This window comes from Heloderma suspectum, chromosome 4 (assembly GCF_057233095.1).
Source record: "Heloderma suspectum isolate Gila_16-S chromosome 4, 16-S_ref, whole genome shotgun sequence".
NCBI lineage: Eukaryota > Metazoa > Chordata > Lepidosauria > Squamata > Helodermatidae > Heloderma > Heloderma suspectum.
The window spans coordinates 143,825,024-143,845,316 of NC_139461.1; the positions used below are offsets into that span (position 1 = coordinate 143,825,024).

Genomic DNA, 20,293 nt, shown 5'->3' on the forward strand with positions numbered 1-20,293 from the left:
TTGTTATAATTAACTGTATTAACACTTGTCTGCACCATCTTGACAATAATCTGTCTACATTTATTTAATCATATACATTGTCAACAGTTATAAAATCACCCACTTCCACATACACAGGATGGGCAAGATTCTTCTCTGTGTTGTGATCCTATGCCATTGGGGAGTGGGTGTGTAAACATAAAGCTGCTTGGGTGGGTCTTTACCAAAAGGTGGTGCAGTTGGGGGAAGGGGACATCAAGGTGGCATCATGAAGCAGTTAAACCTCCAGGATTGTAACATAGCTAGCCTTAATTCTTGTTAAAAGAAATTTGTGAATGGCCTATGACCCACTACTAAACACATGGAAAATGAGGGAACCTACTTCAGTGGCAAAAGAAATTTACTAACAAAATTAACAGCATGCCAAGATAAATGAGTGCTATGGTGCAAATTAACAATTTAATGACAATTTAAAGTGAGAGGAAGAAGAGCAAGTGATGTAGGGGTTAAAAGGATGAGCGGTGACCTTGGAAAAACCTCTTCAGATCTGAACTCTGCTATGAGGTTACTGTGGCAGTAAGCAAGTCATCCTACTTCGTGGAATGTAAACCGTGACAGATCAAAGGATGTAACATCAACTACAAATATCAGTTCTCCCACCATCTGCTAATCTAGACACATCCTAAGATTACTTGATATTTCCACTTATCCCTACATCTACCAAATGAGTGTAGACCTCAGTTTTCTGCATGAATTTTGACCTGTTTGACCTGTTTATTAGAGTTAAATTTACAAGAGAGCAGCAGGGGAACACATAGCAAAAATTTTATAGGAGTTGTAGGGAAGTTTGTTGAATGCCCTCTAATGTAGGAAATAGTTCTTTGGATAGCAAATGAATAAGATATGATGAGGACAGTTTTAAAGGGGGAATTAGGGATGTACAAAAGTAACTTACCTTTTTGAAGGGTGACATTCGCGGTGGGGGGAGGCGCTCTGTCGCTCCCCCCGAAATTCTGTCCGGCCGGCTCTGCTCCACGGAGATTCTATGGAGCCGCTGGCCGGGGCCGCCCACAGCCGGACATCCGGCCGCTGGGCAGCCTGCAGGGACGCAAATTGCGGCTGCCGTAGCCGCCGCCATTTCCGTCCCTGTATTTTGCCGTGATAGGCTACATAAATATTTACGTAGCCTATCACAGCAAAAAACAAAACAAAACAGCGGACGCAAATGGCGGCGGCTACGGCTGCCGCCATTTGCGTCCCCTTTTTCTTGCTGTTTTAGCCTACGTAAATATTTACGTAGGCTAAAACGGCCAAAAAAAAGGGGACCGCAAATGGCGGCCGCCGTAGCCGCTGCCATTTGTGTCCGCTGTTTTTTTTGCCATGATAGGCTACGTAAATACTTATGTAGCCTCTCATGGCCTCCGCAGGGACGCAAATGGCGTCCCTGCGTTAGCCGTGATAGGCTACGTAATTATTTATATAGCCTATCACGGCTATAATGAAGAAGCGAATGGCGGCCACAGACGCGGCTGCCATTTGCAAGTCAGCGCGGACGGCAGCAGGTAAGTGCTCCATTTCGCGCACCTTTCGCGGGGCGGGGGGCTTCGTTCTGCCACGTATTTCGGGGGGGCCGAATGCACTGGCATTTGGCTTCACCGAGATCCGAGGCGGAATTCTCTGACATCCCTAGGGGGAATAGACAAATTTGTGAGGGAGAGCTCTGTCAATGGCTACTGACCATTATAACTAAATGGAAGCTTCCTATTCAGAATAAGTTCATATTCCCCTCCGTACCAAATACTGCAAACAAAAAACAGCATTCTTCATGTCCTGTTTATGGCCAGCCAGATGCCTCTGGGATCTCACTGCTGGTAACAGAACATTGTCACTTGTTTGATCCAGGAAGGCAATCTGTATGTGTTATGAAGTTTGCTATCCAGGGTGCTGATATTTCTGTGAATCTAGAACTACCTCTACTCTGCCTAACTTCTGTTCCCCGATAATGCCCGTTCCTATGTTTGTGGATAACTCAGTCTTTAAAAGCACCCTGGAGCCTCCAGTACAGTATCCTCCAGAGCCATACTTCTACTTCCATCTCGGGGAAATTCACAGGTGTTTGACTTCATCACCAATGTAATAGTTGTCTGTCAATTTCACAAGAACAGCAGTAAAGACAATGGCTTAGTTATACTTCGAGTAGAACCATTGAAATCATGCTGCTGTACAACTTTAGTTCCTTTTCGTGGAACTTGTCTAGAAGATCAAGGGCAACATCCAGTGGGAAATTGTCCTGTCCAAGCCCAGCTAACAGAACTGGGCTTTAAAACTCAGTTTTTAAAGTTTATAAAAAACATTCTAACGTGTACATGATTTCATAGAATCACAGAATACTAGGGCTGGAAGGGGCTTATAAGACCATCAAGAGGAACCCCTTGCTCAGTGCAGGAATCTAAGTCAAAGCATCCCTGACATATGCCTGTCCAAGTTCATCTTGAATGCCTCCAAGTGTGGGAGAGCCCACCACCTCCCTAGGTCATTGGTTCCATTGTCGTATTGCTCTAATAGTCAGGAAGTTCTTCCTGCTGTTCAGACGGAATCTGGCTTCCTGTAACTGGAGCCCATTATTCCGTGTCCTGCACTCTGGGATGATCGAGAAGAGATCCTGGCCTTCCCCTCCATGACAACCTTTCAAGTACTTGAAGAGTGCTATCATATCTCCCCCCAGTCTTCTCAAGGCTAAACATGCCCAGTTCTTTCAGTCTCTCCTCATAGGGCTTTGTTTCCAGTTCCCTGATCATCTTTGTTTCCCTCCTCTGACCCTCTCTAGTTTGTCCACATCCTTCTTAAAGTGTGGCACCCAGAACTGGACACAGTACTCCAGATGAGGCCTAACCAGTGCTGAGTAGAGGGGAACTAGTACTTCACAGGACTCGGAAGCTATACTTCTATGAATGCAGCCCAAAAGAGCATTTGCCTTTTTTGCAGCCACATAGAGTCATAGAATAGTAGGGTTGGAAGGGGCCCACAAGGCCATCGAGTCCAACCCCCTGCTCAATGCTGGAATCTAAGTCAAAGCATCCCTGACAGTTGGCTGTCCAGCCTCATCTTGAATGCCTCCAGTGTGGGAGAGCCCCCCACCTCCCTAGGTAATTGGTTCCAGTTTCGTATTGCTCTAACAGTCAGGAAGATTTTCCTGATGTTCAGCTGGAACCTGGCTTCCTGTAACTTGAGCCTATTATTCTGTGTCCTGCACTCTGGGATGATCGATAAGAGATCCTGGCCTTCCTCTCTGTGACAACCTTTCAAGTACTTGAAGAGCGCTATCATATCTCCCCTCAGTCTTCTCAAGGCTAAACGTGCCCAGTTCTTTCCGAATCTCTTGATAGGGCTTTGTTTCCAGTCCCCGATCATCTTTGTTGCCCTCCTCTGAACCCTCTCCAGCTTGTCTGCATCCTTCTTCAAGTGTGGTGCCCAGAACTGGACACAGTGCTCCAGATGAGGCCTAACCAGTGCTGAGTAGAGGGGAACTAGTACTTCCCGGGATTTGGAAGCTATGCTTCTATTAATGCAGCCAAAGTAGCATTTGCCTTTTTTGCAGCCTCATCACATTGTTGGCTCATATTCAGCTTGTGATGTGCAACAATTCCAAGATCCTTCTCGCTTGTAGTATTTTTGAGCCAAGTATTCCCCATCTTGTAACTGTGCATTTGGTTTCTTTTTCCTAGGTGCAGAACTTGGCATTTATCCCTATTAAATGTCATTCTGTTGTTTTCTGCCCAGCACTCCAGTCTATCAAGATCACTTTGAATTTTGTTTCTTCCAAGGTATTAGCTATCCCGCCCAATTTTGTGTCATCAGCAAATTTGATCAGCATTCCCTGCACCACCTCCTCCAAGTCATTAATAAAAATGTTGAAGAGCACTGGGCCCAGGACTGAGCCCACTTGTTACCTCTCCCCAGTTTGAGAAGGTCCCATTGATAAGCACTCTTTGAGTCTGACTCTATAGCCAACTGTGGATCCATCGGATCGTTGTTTCAGCTAGCCCACTTTTAGCTAATGTGCTCATCAGGATATCATGGGGCGCTTTGCAAAAGCTTTGCTGAAGTCGAGGTATATTATGTCCACAGCATTCCCACAGTCCACAAGGCAGGTTACTTGATCAAAAAATGAGTTCAGATTAGTCTGGCAGGATTTGTTCTTGACAAATCCATGTTGGCTTCGAGTAATCATTGTATTGTTTTCAAGGTGCTTCCAGATGGATTCCTTTATCATCTGCTCCAGAATTTTCCCAGGGGTTGATATCAGACTGCCTGGTCTGTAGTTCCCAGTTTCCTCCTTTTTGCCCTTTTTGAAGATAGGGACAACATTAGCCCTCCTCCAAACATTAGCCCTCCTCTGGCACTTCACCCGTCCTCCATGATTTCTCAAAGAGAATAGACAGTGGTTCTGTGAGTTCTTCTGCCAGTTTTTTTATTACTCTAGGATGCAGTTCATCTGGCCCTGGGGATTTGAACTCATTCAAAGTAATTAGGTGTTCCTTGACCATATGCCTATCGATCTTAATCTGCAGTCCCGCCCCTTCAGCCTGTACTTCGCCTTTGCCAGGGGTTCATAGACCCTCTTTTGGGAGAAGACTAAGCCAAAGTAGGAATTGAGCATTTCTGCCTTTTCCTTGTCATCTGTTATCATTTTGCCATCCTTATTTAATAGTTGAACCACCATTTCTTTCCTCTGTCTTTTACTATGCATGTATCTGAAGAAAGCCTTTTTGTTGCTTTTAGCATCCCTTGCCAACCTCAGCTTATTCTTCTTCATGGTCTCTGTGCCACATACGGGCTCTGCGCCTGCGTGGAGACTCGCTCGGGAAACTTCTAACCTGCAGTTTTTTGGCGGGAACCCCTCCCCCACTGTCTGCGGCATATATAGTGTGGGTTCCCACCTTCCCCTCAGTTCCTTTTCGACCGCCTTAGCGTTACTTCATGGGGAACTTCTTTCGATATTCTGTCACGTTGTACTTCTATCTTTTCTTTTCTAAACCTCATTTCTTCCTTTATCTTATTCTTCTTCTTTATCTTACAAAGAGAAAGAGAGAGCGACAGAGAGAGAGAGGGAGTGTCAATTGTCGGCAGCATTGGAGAGCTTCGTTTGCCTCAGCAGCAACGCGTTTTTTCTCCTTCGGCCTATGGCCCAAAAGCCTCCATTCAGGAAGTGCGCGGCCTGTGGCCTCTTCGGACAGCCACTCTTTATGTCTTAGTTGCTTGGGAGAATCCCACAAGGTTGACTCTTGCCACCACTGCCAGTCGCTGTCAGAATAGGCTTGCAAGAACAGAGCTGATCGATTAAAAGCGATCCTGTGGCAACAGGCCCTTCAGGCAGTCGACATGCCTAAGGCCCAAACACCTGGAGACCAACCTGCCATGGCCCCCTCTACAAGTGCAGAAACGGTTCCTGTGGCTCAGTCTCCCCCCTTGCTCACCACTGAGCTGGCTCGAGTAGACCCACCTACTCCAGGAAGGAGCCTGGCCATCTTGGCTGCAAAAAAGCTCTCAGAACAGGCAAAACGCCTTAAACCGGCAGCGGATGCACCAGAGAAGAAGAGGAAAAAGAAATCCTCCAAACAACAGGAAAAAGAGTGCGACCTCCCACCTCCATCTCCTTTACTTAATTCTGCTACTCGTGTTGTTCCCCTCACGCACGCAGTTACTCTGGACCCAACCTCCATGGTCTCGGAGGGTGAGTTGAGGGACACACCAACCCCACCACCCCGTCCAGCTCAGATAGCCCTGGGACGGAGATCCAGGTCTCCAACACCGCTTCGCTATGACATCCAGTCACCTCGGTACCGACCCATGCCTTCACCTTGACAGCCTCCTTGATAACGATCTCCGGATTGATACCGTTGGGATCATTGGCCAGCACAATACGACCGTGATCGCTCACGCTCTCCATCCCAAGATTGGGACCATTTCTCAGCCTCGTCGTCTCCTCCCCAACGACAGCATTCCAATACAGATTGGAGGCTTTGGAGCGACCACAACCTCTTCCTCGCTCACTCCCACTACTTAGGAGCTACTTCTCCATCGCATGCTCCTTTTCAGCCCAGACAACGCTCTGATTTTGACACTCAGGATGTCTTCTGCCCTCCTTCTCCGGTACTGAGGCGCTCTATATCCTTAACACTACATCAACCCAGTCGGGACCATCAAGCCCTGCTACCTCCAATCCCACCTCACGCGCCTGATGTGGCACAACGACCTGCCCATTCGCAGGAATCCAGGGAGGACTACCAATCTGACTCCTATTCCTTTTCCTCTGTTCCCCCATAAACCTCATCACCAGATGATGTCATTGGGACAAGAGATAGAGCCTCGCCTTCCGAGGACACGGGCCACTTCTCTGAACAGGTGCTGAGAATGGCACAATTGTTGGGCATCGAGGTACAACAACCCCCCCTACAACTCCATGATCCGGTATTCAACGCCGTTACGATGGACCTGTCCACCCTGGTGGCCATTCCTTTTCTTCCAGCCCTGCTGAGTGTAGTCCAGCAGACGTGGAAAACGTCTTCATCTTTGACCCTGACATCCAAGAGGCTGGAATCGATGTACAGGGTTCAAGAGACAGACATGTCTTTCCTCTTCTCACATCCTAAACTGAACTCCATAATAGTAGAGTCTGCTCAAGGTCGCTCACAAAAAACACATGCCTAGCCTGTGGATAAGGAGGGCTGTAAATTCGATCTTGTCGGACGTCACCTTTACTCTTCACAGGCATTGGGACTTAGAATCTCCAACTACCAGGCGATGATGGCCAGGTATCAACTTTTCCTCTGGGAAAAAATGGATTCCCTCATTGTGTACCTCCCTGAGTATCAATGCGACTTAGCCTGGATGTTTCATGCGGAGGCATCCAAATTATCTCTTTAGCAGATCAATACCGCTTGTCATCAGGCAGACTGCGATGCCAAGGGCATGATGGGCTCTGTTGCTCTGAGGTGACATGCCTGGCTCCGCTCTGTGGGCCTAACTCCTGAGGCTCACTTGCGAATAGAAAACCAACCCTTCGACGGCGAGGGTTTATTCAACACAAAAATGGACGAACAGATGGACTCTGTGCAGAAAGCCAGAACAACTGCTCGTAAGCTGGGCATCGGTCTAGCCCAGCAACAACAACACCAATACACTCCGTATTGTCAATGTTGCTGGTACCAACACCAGACCTACCCACCTCGGCAGTCTGGGGACTGCACAACCCAGATATCCACAACAGCAACAGCACCAACAAAGGAAAAACTACCCCCTCCCCAGGCTCCAACAAAAGACGAAGGGCAAGGGATTTTCTAAATGTCGCCTTTGATTCCACCTCCTTTCCCCTCCGTACCAACCATTACAACCCACCCTTCGGAGACCTCTTGAGCCAATTTTACTCGGCCTAGACAAGAGTGACATCCGACAACTGGGTGCTAGCTATTGTCCGTTGAGGATACGAAATAGAATTCAACACACTTCCACCTCTGGGCTCAGTCCAGATCACCTCACCTTCAGAGGTCCTTATCAAAGAAACTCAACTTCTCTTACGAAAGGGTACCATTCAGCACATCCATCCAAACCTTGGTACGGAGGGGTTCTTCTCCAGGTACTTCACGGTGCCAAAATGGGACGGAGGCCTTCGGCCCATTCTAGACCTCTGAGGCCTGAACAAGTTTATCACCCCCAAGAGGTTCAGGATGACAGCCCTAGCCACAATTCTCCCACTCCTCCAGAAAGGCTCTTGGTTGACCACGATCAATCTCGAAGACACGTACTTTCACATAGCCATAGAACACTCACACAGAAAATTTCTCTGCTTTGCGATCGGAGCAGAACTTTCCCAGTTCAACGTTCTACCGTACGGTCTTCCAATAGCCCCGTGCGTATTCACCAAGTGCATGGCTGTGGTCTGCACTTGCCTCCGCCTCAAGGGAGTGGAGTTCTACCCGTATCTCGACGATTGACAGCTGGTGGACTCCTCTCGAAAAGCCCTATTACACACTATCGTGGTCGTCTTGGGCCTTCTTTGGGCGCTGGGACTACGGATCAACAAGGAGAAGTCTCACTTGACCCTCACACGAACGGTTCAATTCATAGGGGCCGTTCTCGATTCCAGAACGTGCAGGGCATACCTCCCGTCGAACTGTATCACAAATCTGTTGAACAAGCCACTTTGATACTCTGCGCTCGTTGTGCCAGGGCGCACAATATCCAATGCCTACTTGGCCACATGGCAGCCATGGTATTGGTTATGGAATGGTTGGCCACTGCAAAACTGGTTCATCCGGACCTTCGACTTGACCCACAACCCCCTCTTTGTCACACTCCTGGTACCAGAGCAGGTTGCTCTCAGTCTGAAGTGGTGGATGGACTCTAAACATCTGACCCAGGGGATGCCATTCCTTTCCGCTCCTCCATCCAGGGTTCTCACCACAGACGCCTCCCTTCTAGGTTGGGGAGCACATTGTGGGCCCCTATGAGCTCAGGGTCTCTGGTCCTCCAGGGAAACACTGTGCCATATAAATTTCTTGGAGCTGATGGCAGTTTGGAAAGCTCTCCGTGCCTTCGAACTGTGCCTTTGACATCGACACATCCAGATCCTCACAGACAACACCACAGTTCTCTGGTACCTAAACGAACAAGGCAGAACACACTCTTCCCGCCTCCTTTCTCTCACTCTACACGGTTGCCAAGGACATTTGTTCGACCGCTCTCCATATTGCAAGACAAGACAACCTGTTGGCAGACTCTCAGCCGCTCCCTCTGGTGCTCGCACGAATGGCAGCTGGCCAGGACAGTCCTGCAGCTAATTTTCTACCAGTGGGGCCAACCAGAGATCAACCTCTTCGCGACTTCTGCAAACACAGTCTGCGGACAATTCTGCTCCAGAGCCGGGGTCAGCCACGGATCGCTAGGCGATGCCTTTTTCCTAGAATGGAAGGATCACCTATTCTACCTTTTCCCTCCATTCCTCCTCCTTACGAGGGTGATCTACAAACTCAGACAGGAAGTCACGAACTGCATCCTAATCGCTCCCTGGTGGCGCAGGCATCCCTGCTTCACGACATTATGGAACCTAGCGCATGGACATTGCTTACCGCTCTCGCGGATAGATACCCTGATCTCCCAAGACCAGGTCAAATCCTCTACCCCGATCTCCACACACTGAACCTCACAGCGTGGAGGATCCAACCTCCAAATGCCACTCCCTGCTGATCCCACCGACTGTGCAAGCTGTACTTGACGCAGCAAGGAAACCATCCAGGCGCTGCTCGTACTCAGCTAAATGGGTTTCATTTGTTCAGTTTGCGACTGACAGAAACTGTAAACCTCATGACTGTCGTTTGATGGATATTTGTCCTTCCTACAGCACCTCTACGGCAAAGGTCTGAAGTACACCTCCTTCAGAGTATATGCTTTGGCGATTTCCGTGATGCGGGGCAACATCGACGGGTGCTCCAACTTCAGCCACCCTTTTTGCAAGCAGTTTTTGCAGGGACTCAGAAATCTGGCTGCCCCCGTGAGAGACTTTGTTCCTTAGTGGGACCTGACCCTGGTGCTCAACAGCCTCAAATCGGTGCCATTTGAACCGCTTGCTACCGTGGACTTGAGAGTGCTCTCTTGGAAGGTCACCTTCTTGGTAGCCATTACATCGAGGAGAGCAAGCAAACTCTCTGCATTGCAAATAGACTCCCCCAACACCATTTTCCACAAGGAAAAGATGGTCCTTGGGCCGGAATTTGCATTCCTCCCAAAGGTGGTCACAGAATTCCATGTGAATCGGCCGATCATGCTCCCCGCCTTCTTTCCATCTCCAACCTCCGATTTGGAAAAGTGACTGCACACTCTAGATGTCCGAAGAACCCTGGCTTTCTATAAGTCACGGACCGAGCCTTTCCGCAACTCGCAACAGCTCTTCTTCTGCTACGGAGGACACAATAAGGGCTCTCCAGTCTCCTCTCAGAGACTAGCCTCCTGGATCATACACACCATTCGACTGGCGTACGACGTCTCCAGGAAAGACTTACCGACCCGAATCTGGGCCCACTCAACAAGGGGAGTGTCTACTTCAACGGCCTTTGCAAAAGCTGTCCCTCTCGTAGACTTATATAAGAAAGCTACCTGGTCTAAGCCTTCTACTTTCATAAAGCACTACAGATTGGATGTTCGAGCTCAAGCAGACTGTGCCTTTGGCAGGGCTTTGCTTTCGTCAGTACTACACTGAGACACCGACCCACCTCCAGTAAGTTAACTTGTTACTCACCCATATATGTGATGCACAGAGACCACGAAGAAGAAAGTCAGGTTGCTTACCTGTAACTGTAGTTCTTTGAGTGGTCATCTGTGCATTCACACAACCCTCTCACGGTCCCCACTGCGGAGTCAACAGGACTGTTGGTACTGAGGTGTTCTCCTCGGTCCGGGACTGCTTATGGTCTCAAGGAACTGAGGGGAAGGCGGGAACCCACATTATACATGCCGCAGATGGTGGGGGAGGGGTTCCTGCCAAAAAACTGCAGCTTAGAAGTTTCCTGAGTGAGTCTGCGCAGGCACAGAGCCCATATGTGTGAATGCACAGATGACCACTCGAAGAACTATAGTTACAGGTAAGCAACCCGACTTTCTCAGCTTTAGCCTTCCTGACGCCATCCCTGCAATTCTCTGCTACCTGCCTGTACTCTTTCTTTGTAGCTTGCCCTTCCTTCCACTTCCTGTATGCGCCCTTTTTTGTTTTCAGGTAATCTCTACGCTTTTTGTGAAGCCACATTGACTTCTTCCGTTGTCTTCTGCCTTTTTTTCTTGTTGGAATTGTTTGTAATTGTGCCTTGAGAATTTCCTTTTTTAAAAACTCCCACCCATCTTGGATTCCTTTTCTCATTAGAGTTGCTTGTCATGGGACCTTACTGATCATTGTTCTGAGTTTATTAAAATTGGCTTACCTAAAATCCAGGGTACACATTTGGCTACCCTCGGCTTTCCTTTAGAACCAAGAACCCAAGTACCACATGGTCACTTTCCCCCAGAGTTCCTGTAACTGCTACTTTATCCACTAAGTCATCTCTGTTGGTTAGGATCAAGTCAAGGATAGCCAATCCTCTAGTTCATTTCCCTACATTCTGTAGGAGGAAGTTATCCACCACACAAGTCAGGAATTTCCTGGAGGGGCCATGTTTTGCAGAATTTGTCTCCCAACAAATATGGGGGAAATTGAAGTCCCCCATTACTACTACATCATGCTTCCTTGAAACATTGGCAGTTTGCTTTTCAAAAGTTTCTTCCTCGTCTTCTCCTTGATTGGGTGGCTGGTAGTAGACTCCGACCACCATGTTCCTTTTATTCCTTGCTCCATTTATTTTAACCCGGATGCTCTCGATGGGGCTACCAAGCTCATCCTCCTGCATTTCTGTGCAGATTTATGTATTTTTAACATATAGTGTAACTCCACCTCCCTTTCTGTTCTTCCTGTTCTTTTTGAACAAGTTATATCCTTCAATTGCTGTATTCCAGTCATGGGAGTCATCCCACCAAGTCTCAGGTACACCTATCAAGTCATAATTTCCCTCCTGTTTTAAGAGTTCAAGTTTGTTCTGTTTGTTTCCCATACTCTGAACATTAGTATATGGACATTGAAGACCATGTGCTTTATAGTCTGGCTTTCTTCCTACATGTTTCTGAAGACTATTTTTGGTTGCTATTAGAGCTGTTCTCTCCGTTGTGGTGCATGAGCATCCATTGTTACCCCCAACTTTACATCTCCGTCCCCTGTAGGATTAAGTTTAAAGCCCTCCTGATGAAGTTCTTCATGCTGTGGCCAAACACATTTTTCCCAGCCTTTGTGAGGTGCAACCCATCCCTTGCCAACAGTCCATCTTCCAGGAAATATAGCCCGTGGTCCCAGAATCCAAATCTCTCATGCCGGCACCACCTTCATAGCCAGTCATTCACCCAGAGTATTTTTCTTTCCCTTTCTGTCCCTCTTCTAACTACTGGAAGGATGGATGAGAAAACTTTCTGGACCCCAAAGTTCTTGAGTTTCCATCCCAAAGCTTCAAAGTCTGACGTGATTTCTTCGTAGCTTCACTTGGCGGTATCATTTGTTCCCACATGGATGAGAAGAAAGGGATACCTATCAGTGGGCTTTATGAGTGCAGGCAACTCTTCAGTCACATCTCTAGTCCATCCTCCTGGGAGACAGCATACCTGGCGAGTCCATGGGTCTTCGCAACATACTTGGGTTTCGATCCCACGCAGCAAGGAGTCTCCCACTACTGCTACTCTTCTTCTTGTTGTTCCATCACCTTGGTTCCATCGCCTCTGCTTGACTGACCTTCAGCCTCTTGCTCACTGTCATGCAGGTTCCCCTGTAATTCTTCCTCTGCAGGCTGTCCTCCAGTCTCATCCTCATGAGACTGAGGATGAGACTGGAGGAACCACCTGGAAATGGTTCCATAGCTCCAGTGCTGTCACTGGGGGAGAGTGACTTCTAGTTCTTCTCCTCCTAACTGTCACCCTTTTCCAAGGAGTATCCTCTACTTTGTTTTTCCTCACCTCAGCATTTTCCTCTTCTGCCTCAGCTTGCTGTTGTTCTTCTAGCTTCTGTTCTTCACTTTGCTGCTGTAGTTCCACCATTCCGTCCAAGAACTCTTCGTGTTCTCTTATTCCCTGGAGGGTCGACACTTGCTGCTCCAGTCCTCTTACTTTTTCTTCCAACACCATGATCAACTTGCTCTTGTTGCACATGTAGGCCATGTTGATCTCAGGCAAGAAAACAAACATTGCAGAGACTTTGCAGGTCACCACCACCAGAGAGTCTTTTCCTTCCATAGTCTCTATTCCCTTTATGTTTCTAGCTTTCTGATTGTACTGGGATAGCCTGTGCTTTGTCCTCTATTCACTGGAGGTTAACAACAGGGTCCCACTGGTATGGAAGTGTGTGTGACAAGAAAAAGAAATTTTAAAAGTTTTTTTAAATGTTTTTTTTTAAATGTTAGGAGCCTCCCCCTTGACCTCCCCTGCCGAACTCCTGTTTGCTCTCCGTTTGCTTGCTCTGATCGTATATTTAAAAGTTTCAGCCAACTTCCATTATCTCTTCATTTCTTTAGTATGTTGTTTTTGTTGTTCAGTCGTTCAGTCGTGTCCGACTCTTCGTGACCCCATGGACCATAGCACGCCAGGCCTTCCTGTCCTGTGCTCTCTCCCGGAGTGTGCTCAAGTCCATATTCATTGCATCAGTGTTGCTATCTAGCCATCTCTTCCTCTGCCGTTCCCTTCTCCTTTTGCCTTCAATCTTTCCCAGCATCAGGGTCTTTTCCAGAGAGTTTTCTCTTAGCATTAGGTGGCCAAAATATTTGCACTTCAGCTTCAGTATCTGTCCTTCCAATGAGCACTCAGGGTTGATTTCCTTTAGGATGGACTGATTTGACCTCCTTGCAGTCCAGGGGACTCGTAAGAGTCTTCTCCAGCACTACAGTTCAAAAGCATCAATTCTTCGGCGCTCAGCCTTCCTTATAGTCCTTCCTCAAATTGCAATATGTTGACTGAGAAACTCTGTTCTATTTTCTGGGAATTAATCGGTTGCAGTCATTTATCACCTTAGTCTTTCTGGGTTCAATAAAATACAGAAATATTGGCTCTGATGTAGCTAGAAATGAAATATTGGCCCTGATGCAGTTAGAAAAGAAATATTAGCCCTGCTGCAGCTAGTTGGTTATACCTAAGGCCCACTGAAGCCAATGGAAGAAGCTAGTTGCATCCAACACGTTCCATTGCTTTCAGTAGGACACAGTCCAATCATATGCATGTTTACACAGAAGTAAATAAGTGTTTACTCACATTCAGTGAGGCTTTCTGTCAGATAAGAGAGTATAGATTGCTGAAGATAAACAGACAGCTCCATAAGTAGATATGATTCCCAACACATTTCAAGGAAATTCTTTCTGAAGGGAATTTTATAATGCTTCTTAATAAAAACTACTTGAGTCAAGTTTTCTGTGGCAGAGCCCCTACACAACCATGGGATTTGCTGCCTTATTTCTAACTCTTTCAGTTTGGTTTGGAAACATTGTTCTTAAACTACAAAAAATGAATTTTAAAAATTATTGTATTATTCTCCCCCCCAGTTTACATTTGCCAAAATATGGCTGCTGTATGCTCAATTTGAAATAAGACAGAAGAATCTCCAGTTTGCTAGACGAGCACTGGTAAGTAAAATAAAGTGATTATCAAGTTATTTTCTCTGTGGTGGAGATAAAGTGTTCAAACTGGCTTTGTAAGATCTCTCTTGTAATGAGTCTGTATATTTTTAAATGCCTGTTGAGTCTCCCTTTGTATATTGAGAAATAGTTGAAGATAGTAGAAGCTGCTATCTTGTTTTATGTAGCGGCATTACTCCATCCCTCTGGTTTTATAATTGCAGTTTTAGACCATTGCTGAAAGCATCTGTGATTTAGTAGGCGTAGTTAAAGATTTTTCCACACTGTAAAAGAGGAAAATGTTAGAGAATTTTGTTGCTAGCTGTTAATGTTAAGGGTAAGCATATCTCTGAATTTCCCAGTGCTGTAGATATCATTCTACTAGTGATCATTTGCATTTGTCCCCAGGGAAGAACTGATCTGGCATGTTGGTGGCTTCTAAGCTGGATAGAAGGGAGGGTCGGGCCACTTCCTTCCTGACTAATTGACTTAGCCTATGGGAATGCTCCATCCCTAGTTTGCTTCTTTAATCAAGTTCTGGTAAGGAGGAAAAAAAAAACCCACCTGGGCCTATTGAGCACCAGGGGCACCACAGATTAACTGATGAGGCTCCACTCCAAGCTGGCTTTTCCATATACAAGCATCTTCGCACCACCATTAGATCTAAGGGCCCCTGTTTCTGGGCAGTGCAATGATATTTGTCTGTTTCTCCAACATTTTTATGTCTGGGTTTGACATTTTTATAGCCCACAGGCCCAGGGTTCTCCCACTGACAAGGATAGCAGATGCAGTTATCAGGGCATGGTAATCAAAAGTATCTCATGAACATGGTAATGTCAGATGTGGGAGTGAGAATCAAACATTAGAAGCCCACTCATCACAATTTTTGGACATGTCTTCAACAACAACAAAAAAAAGCATATTGCCACTCATATGCATGTACTCTTTCTCTGACAAACTTTAAGCAATTTTTGTCTCTCTTCTTTACAGGGAACATCCATAGGTAAATGTCCAAAGAACAAACTATTTAAAGGCTACATTGAACTGGAGCTGCAGCTGCGAGAGTTTGATCGTTGCAGGAAACTATATGAGAAGTTCCTAGAATTTGCACCTGAAAACTGCACATCTTGGATCAAATTTGCTGAGCTAGAAACCATTCTTGGTGATATTGACAGGGCCAGAGCTATATACGAATTGGCTATTGGCCAGCCACGATTAGACATGCCAGAGGTAAGAGGGGTTCTGGAGAACTTCTCGGTATACTCTACAACATATTTTTTCTGATATGGAAATAATACAGTGGGTTGGATCCAGATTTAGCCATATGCAACTGGGCTGGTAGAAGTGGACTTCCACATCCCCTCCTCCCCATGACAGCCCCTGAAAATGCTATGCAGTGGGATGGGAACCCTGCTGAATGGGGTGACCTGTGGTGCAGGTGGAAGGGGGCATCCACCAAAATCCGACAGAGGCACCTTCCGTAAGCAGAGCCCTTCCATCCACGGAAGGCAGATCCTGAATCCAACCCATTATATTCAGCTAATTTGAGAGGAACACATGGGAGTTCAATGTTGAATACAAGGTGCATCTGTCTTTCCCCTGCTATAGCTGATCTGCCCACAGAAACCTGTGTGTGTGTGTGTGTGTGTGCGCGCGCACGCGCATGCATGTAATATACGCTGGCTTTGCTGGATCAGGTGAGTGTTTATATGGATTGTTTGTAACAAGCACTTTGCAAAAACTGTTCTGAATCTAAAGAACTAACCTGTATTCTCCCCTCCTAGGTTCTTTGGAAATCGTATATTGACTTTGAAATTGAACAAGAAGAATATGAGAACACAAGAAATCTTTATCGGCGATTGCTTCAGCGAACTCAGCATGTCAAGGTATGTGTGCAATTAGGCAAGGTTAGATTCTAGTCTAGTTTCAGTGGCACAGACTACTGTGTGCTCTGCTTTGAAGACCCAGGAAAGGCAGCAGTCTGTAATGTGGGCCTTCTTAAGTGACCTTTCATTTTATTACATGTTTGCCTAGAATGTGAATGGGTTTATTAAGGTAGGGCAGCCTTTAAAATTGCTACAGATAAGACCTGGAACAGGCTAGGGGTGTGAAATGTAAGGCCATGTTGGTGTGTGTGTGCGTTATCAGGTCCTTTAGTAGCAGTAGTACCCAGTATGAACCACAGCACCTGTACTATCCTTCACCAAAATTGATCCGTCTTCAGGACTCAAGAACTAATAGACCAAAAGAGCCAGCTAACTCCTTGTTATCATATTCAGTTAACAAAAATCCTTTCAATTTAACATGTTTTGTTACGGGCTTTCCATGGTCACCCAAGCTCCAAAATGTAGGGAAATTCCAGTGTTATGTAGGCAATATGCATATGGTATGGTCTCCTATGTTGTGGCTAGTTCCAGCTTCACCGCTGCCTTGGAGCTGGATGGCAGTCAGTGGCAGAGTGGTGGGCCTAAATCCCAGATTTCTCTGTTCACTGAAATAGACCCATGGGGTCTATGCACTTGAAGCTAATTAATGCAATTCAATGCTTATTTTAAACATTGGTGAAAATAAATTCAGAACTGAAATACAGTTTGAGGTCTGCTCTAAACGTTTCCTATCAATGGCCAAAATAAACTTGCATCCTCTGTTTTGCTCTAGGTGTGGATCAGTTTTGCTCAGTTTGAGCTCTCAGCAGGGAAAGATGACAGCTTGTCACGATGCCAGCAAGTATACGAAGAGGCTAATAAAACAATGAGAAACTGTGAAGAGAAAGAGGAGAGGCTTATGCTTCTGGAATCCTGGAGAAACTTTGAAGAGGAATTCGGAACAGAATCCAGCAAGGAGAGGGTAGACAAACTCATGCCGGAGAAAGTCAAGAAGAGGAGAAAACTTCAAGCTGAAGATGGGGTAAGTGCACCAGCTAGATGCCAGGCTTTGTATGGCTGGTAGTGGCTTTCCATGAGTTCTTTATGCAATATTATGAAACTGAAACTAGATGAGGCAGGAAACACTAGTGATGTCACTAAAATAACTGGGGCAGAGCAAAATAGGCAGTTCTCCTGCGGTGTGCTCTCTTTTTGAATTTAAACTAGGAGTGGGGAATTTATGGCCCTCGAGGTGTTGTTGGACTCCAGTTTCCATCGGCCCTTGCCAGCATGGCTGATGATCTGGGATAATGGGATTTGGAGACCAACAACATCTGGAGGCCACAGTTTTCCCACCCCTGATGTCAGCAAATACCTCTCATTCATTCATTCATTCATTCATTCATTCATTCATTTCATTTCTATGCCGCCCAATAGCGGAAGCTCTCTGGGAGGTTCACAAAAATTAAAACCAAACACACAATAAAACAATTTAAAATATATAGAACATTAAAACCACAATGCTTTATCTGTGCCCAGGGTAGGGGCCAGTATTACACATTCAGCAGTACCTAGTAGTAAAGCTTTTTGTGGGCTAGATGACTGTGGGTTGCAGGTGTGTGTGTGTGCAGTTATTTACTTATTTACTTGTAATCTGCTTCATAGCAGAGCTCTTGGTGGCATCCAATAAAAATAAAAGATCACTCAAACTAAAACATCAATATTCTGACAAATAATAATATAAAAAAGTTCCCTGGCTAGGTAGAGCCTAGGCTTTTTCTAGTGTTAGTTTTCTATGAGCATCTGTTTCTGGAAATGGTAGGGGAAGCATTTAAACATGCAGCCCCCTAATCTGCAGCCTAAAGTGGCCCTTGATTATATTGCTGTTTTAAAATGTCTACTAAGGGCAGTGTGGGTTGGATCGAGATTTAGACACATTTAACTGGGCTGCCAGAAACAGAGTTACCACCTCTTCTCCCCATTGTAGCCTCACCAGCCCCCTGAACACAAAGGGTGGGGAACCCTGCTGAATGAGGTGAGCTATGTTGTGAGGGAGGGGGGTTCCCACAAAATCAGGCAGAGACACCTTTTCTGGAAGGCCGATCCTGGATCCGACTCTAAATCTTGTGTGGAAATTTCAGGGACTTTGGAAAAATAAGTGTGTTAAAGTAGGGGGAAGCATAAAGTGGTGTCTCATTATATTCACTTATCTGATTCTAGTCTGATGCTGGCTGGGAAGAATACTATGATTACATCTTCCCAGAGGATGCTGCCAATCAGCCCAACCTCAAACTACTTGCAATGGCTAAACTCTGGAAGAAACAGCAACAAGATGACAATCCGGAGAGAGATCCAGACAAGGATGTTGATGAAAGCAGTCCCTGATTCTATCTTAAAGTTCCTCTGTTTGTTTTGTATAAAATTTTTGTCAATTAATATAATTAAATATTTTCCCCAAAAAGTATTGGTAATGTTTGGAATGGGAGAGAGATTATGCTATTGGCATGAACCATTAAGCAGAAAATGGAGCATGCTCTTTGCTTTTAGGTACATTGAAAAGATTAGCAAGCCATGTGCACAACTAGCAATATTTCAATAAGCATACAAAATTCTAAAAATAGGTTCCTGTTATACTGGTTCAATAAAATTGCTTGGCAGTAAAAGAGAAAAGCACCTCCTTATGCATCAGTGCCATGGAGTGCTTTTCAAAAAGTTCTTTCTACTTATGTGTGGCCACATCATGTAAAGAATCACCTCCTATACTAGTAAAGTGTTATGTCCATGTGCAGAAGAAAAGGAAGGGCAGTGCCAGAAAACAAAAAAATAGGCAAACCCTCAAACAGATATTGTGCAGGGCAATCCTGAGGTGATAGAAGAACTGCCACTTCTCAGCCCTGCTGCTACACATCAGAAGGCAATGAATTCCCATTGCCTTCAATAGGAGGGAATTTACTATGTCCACTTTTGGGCTGCAGTAGTTTTTAACTCTGGGGGCAGGTCGTAGGGGAAGAGTACAAGAGGGCTGTGCCATATCCACCCTTCCCCCACTTGTGATTATTATCTCATCACTGGTCCTCATGAAAATCTCCACAGCATCAGGTACAAATTCTAACCCTAGAATTCTTGATACCTTTTGATTCCCTCAACCTCTTCCTTTAGGGAAAACCAGAGAGAAAGAGAGAGTGTGTGTGTGTGTGTGTGGAAGGGATACCATCACAATAAGCTCAAAGTCTACTACAGAGGTGTTTTTTTCCTACTGCTGAGGAAAACCTATTTTCTTTTACAAACCTTTAAAATGTCACTGCCACCACCCTCCTCTTCACTAGGAGAGAACGTTCAGTTTTTATGTGTGGGTGTGTGGTGTAGATATTGTGGCTCTGGCTTATTACCTTATTGCCAAACCTTTTCCCTGTTAATAATTAGACCAAGAATGACATGGTTTGTATTAACAAAACAAAAGTTAAACTATATTTACAAATGACAAGATGTTTCAAGTCGGTGTTACATGTGGTAAAAACTGTTTCACGTTTTTATTAAATCCTTGCCTACTCTACCCCATCTAATAATAGTCTTTAAAATAATGAAACCTCCCTCCACCTCCCAGGGAATGGACCATTGGTAGTTATCAAGAAGGTTCTTTGTGGGTTGGTGTGCGGAAGGCATCCCACAATGGGTCAGCTCCCCCTATCGCCTAGGAAAAGCCGGGGCCCACATGACTTGAGTTTTAAATACTCTTATCAGTCCAAAGCTCTTCCTAGCCAGTTCCGTCCGAGGTTAAAGCACAGAAATTGAGGAAGAAACCACCTCTTTGTATCATAGGTAAGGAAGAACCACAGAGGAACAGAGAGTTTATTCGTTAATACATAGACATCCATCTGAGAAAATACTTTGAGGATCCTTAGGAGAAGGTCTGGCCAGCCAAGTGCAGAGATGAGTGGCCTGATACCTATGCAAATAGACTCGGTGGTGTTGCAGGGTGTGGCTGGGATGCCTTCTGTACACCAACCCAGAAGAAACCTTGGGAAGTCCCAATGTTCCATTCTCCAGGTTGGTGTGAGGAAGGCATCCCACAATGGGACATGCTAAAGCTAAAACCCTTATTTGGATGGGGGGAAAATGATGCTGAGTCTACTGTAGTGCTACTACCTGCTGGGGGATTCTCCTGCCAAAGGAGGTGTCTGCTGAGGCATATGTGTCGATTTTGTAATGCCTTATGAAGGAATTCGG

General features: G+C 45.9%; 1 protein-coding gene across 1 annotated transcript in view; it reads left to right on the forward strand.

Moving 5' to 3' along the window:
- The window catches only part of CRNKL1 (crooked neck pre-mRNA splicing factor 1), a 32,902-nt gene extending 13,284 nt beyond the window's left edge, over positions 1-19,618 (forward strand). The window contains exons 10-14 of the mRNA XM_084850743.1: positions 14,130-14,210; positions 15,192-15,431; positions 15,986-16,087; positions 16,860-17,108; positions 18,287-19,618. Of these exons, the coding sequence (XP_084706869.1) occupies positions 14,130-14,210; positions 15,192-15,431; positions 15,986-16,087; positions 16,860-17,108; positions 18,287-18,451 (837 nt within the window). The 3' untranslated portion in view covers positions 18,452-19,618. The remainder of the gene's footprint in view (positions 1-14,129; positions 14,211-15,191; positions 15,432-15,985; positions 16,088-16,859; positions 17,109-18,286) is intronic.
- Positions 19,619-20,293: the final 675 nt, after the last annotated feature.